At 54.7% G+C, this 2472-nt stretch overlaps 1 protein-coding gene across 1 annotated transcript in view; it reads right to left on the bottom strand.

Moving 5' to 3' along the window:
• The window catches only part of CNDP1 (carnosine dipeptidase 1), a 23571-nt gene that overhangs the window by 19430 nt on the left and 1669 nt on the right, over positions 1-2472 (bottom strand). The window contains exon 2 of the mRNA XM_023534804.1: positions 935-1066. Within this exon, the coding sequence (XP_023390572.1) occupies positions 935-1066 (132 nt within the window). The remainder of the gene's footprint in view (positions 1-934; positions 1067-2472) is intronic.

Here is a 2472-nt window from a genome sequence, read left to right as displayed (position 1 = left end):
GCCCACGTGACGAGGCAGCCGTGACATCCCTGAGTCCAGGCTTCAGAGAGCTTCTGGGTGGTGAACGGGAGCGGGGAGTACCCCGGCCCCCCCAGGGCAGAAGTTCCTGTGTTCGAGGCCCTCCCAGACCGCGCCCTCTGCACCTCTGCATCTGGCTGCTCATCCGCATCCCTTATCATACCCTTTATCACATAACATGCCGGCGAACGCATGTGCTTCCCTGAGCTCGGCAAGCAAATGACCCAACCCGAGCAGGGGGACACGAGAGCGTCCGTTCATAGCCAGTCAGATGACATTGTCGTGACCTGTGTCCCACGCTGACTGGTGGGGGTGGGGGCGACGCTCCCTACAGCCAGAGAGTCAGAGCAGCCCGCTTCGGACGCCCAGCTGGCGTCTAGAGAACCGGAGAACCGCACTGTGCGGTGAACCCCAGGTCTGGGCCCCCAGCCCCATCTCCCGCCCCCGCCTTCCGAGCGGCGAGGCGGAGCGCACGTCACACATGGAGTACAAGACCCTGAACTTGGCAGCGCCGTCAAGCTGCTGCTGAGGCCCACGCTGCTACAGAGCAGGTCTCGCTGACAGGGTGTCTGGGGGTGTCAGCCAAGTTTGGGGGTGAACGAGACCTCAGCAAGGGCCGCTGCAGGGGGAGGACGGGTGATCTGAGGGTGGTTCAGAGCAAAGGGGAGCTCAGCGGACGCCCATCCCTACACCGAATGGGCTGGAAGCGGACAGAGCGCCCTTTCGGGAGGAAGGGCTGTGAGGGCTCTCCTGCCAAACTCCAACCGATGCTTACGATCGTAATTCGATGAGGAGTCGCGGGCATTTTATGTGGGATTAAGTGGTCAAGGAAAAACCCCACCTGTCCCAGCAAAGAACCGTTCACGTAGACACCGAAAGCCGCCCCCTGCCAGCTTCCCTGTGCGGCTCTCCCTACCTGCACGAACTCATCCTGATGGCGGTCGATGTACCGGAATACCCTCCCTAGGAGCCCGGCGGGCAGCGAGGGCGAGGACGGAGCGGACATGCCTCCCCACAGCAGCAGCAGGAGCCAAAGGACGGGTGACGCCTGTGAGCAGGTGACACGGAGGGGCGAGTCAAAACGAATACCAGGTTTTGGACTTTTGACCTCTCAGATACTTGAAGAAAGTTTGTTATCTAACACAGCTGCTTCCAGACACTTGGACTAAACATCACAAAAGGTAATAGAACAGGAAATACATTTGGGGCTCTATCTTTCCCCAATGCTTCATTTTCAATGCTAAAGAATCATAATAAAACAGAAACCAAGTTAACAAGCTTGTCTTTAAACAACATGTGCCACTTTTTCCTACAAAACAGTTTTTCCTGTGGGTTCGCTTCCTGTGGAGGTTGAGTCAGCCTCTACGTCATAACGCAACACGCTGTGTTAGGACAACATCGCTGAGAGAGAGAAGTGTGAGAAAGTAAAACTTTCTATGTGCGATTCACCGCTTTTCTAGAAAAAATATTCGGAAAGGACCGTCTAAAATTCTCTGCAGTGTTGTGGGTTTCCTCCTGCCGGCTGCCGGAGCTAGAGAGCTTTAAAAAGGAACTTAGAAGCCACGCTGTGACAAAGGACATCGAAAGACTGGTGATCATTTGGACACTGTTGGCCACACTCTCCCCCCCGGGGAGTGCCTGGCCCACGGCTTCCTCAGCCTGCCCTCCCTCCACTCTGGCTGCTCTGCTCCTCTCCCTGTGGGGCCCTCTGTCCCTCACCTGTAATGTGGAACCTGCCCGTGACGCCAGCCTCCTCCCCGCACCCTCCCTGTCATCCTCCACCCCTGCGGTGGGTCCAGGCTGGGAGTGGAGCAGAAAACCATCCCCAGGCTCAGAATCAACCCCATCGTCTTCTTTCAAACAGGCTCTTCCTTCTGGGTTTTCAGCATTTTGAAAACAGGCCTTACTTTAAAGAACCATGTTTTTAGGCTGCTTCCTCCCTGGTCCAGGCACAACAGAGCCAAGGTGAGGACATGTGTCTAGAGCATAAAGAACTACTACACGTCAATAATATAAGACGAATGAACTCAAGTTAAAAATGGGCGAAGGATGTGAACGGACATTTCTCCAGAGAAAACATACAAATGGACAATAAGCACACGAAAAGGCCTCGACCTCATTAGCCATCAGGGAAATGCAAATCAAAGCACACTAAGACCCCGCTTCATACTTCCTAGTTCGGGTAAAAGCAAACTGGCAGATAACAGCAAGTGATGGTGAGACTATGGGAACCCCCATTCAGTGCAGGGGTCCCAATTCAGTGCGGGTGGGAAAACACAATTCCAACCGCTTTGGAAAACAGCCTGGCAGTTCCGCCAGCGATGAAACACGTGACCTGACAATTCTGCTCTTAGGTATGTACTCGAGAGGAATGAAAGCCCACGAAAACTCGTATGTGGGTGTTTACAGCAGCGTATTCCTCAGAGCCGAAAGGTAGAGACAACACGTCCGTCA

This window comes from Pteropus vampyrus, unplaced genomic scaffold (genome assembly GCF_000151845.1).
Source record: "Pteropus vampyrus isolate Shadow unplaced genomic scaffold, Pvam_2.0 Scaffold132, whole genome shotgun sequence".
Taxonomy (NCBI): domain Eukaryota; kingdom Metazoa; phylum Chordata; class Mammalia; order Chiroptera; family Pteropodidae; genus Pteropus; species Pteropus vampyrus.
This window is presented reverse-complemented; position numbering and strand designations above follow the sequence as displayed.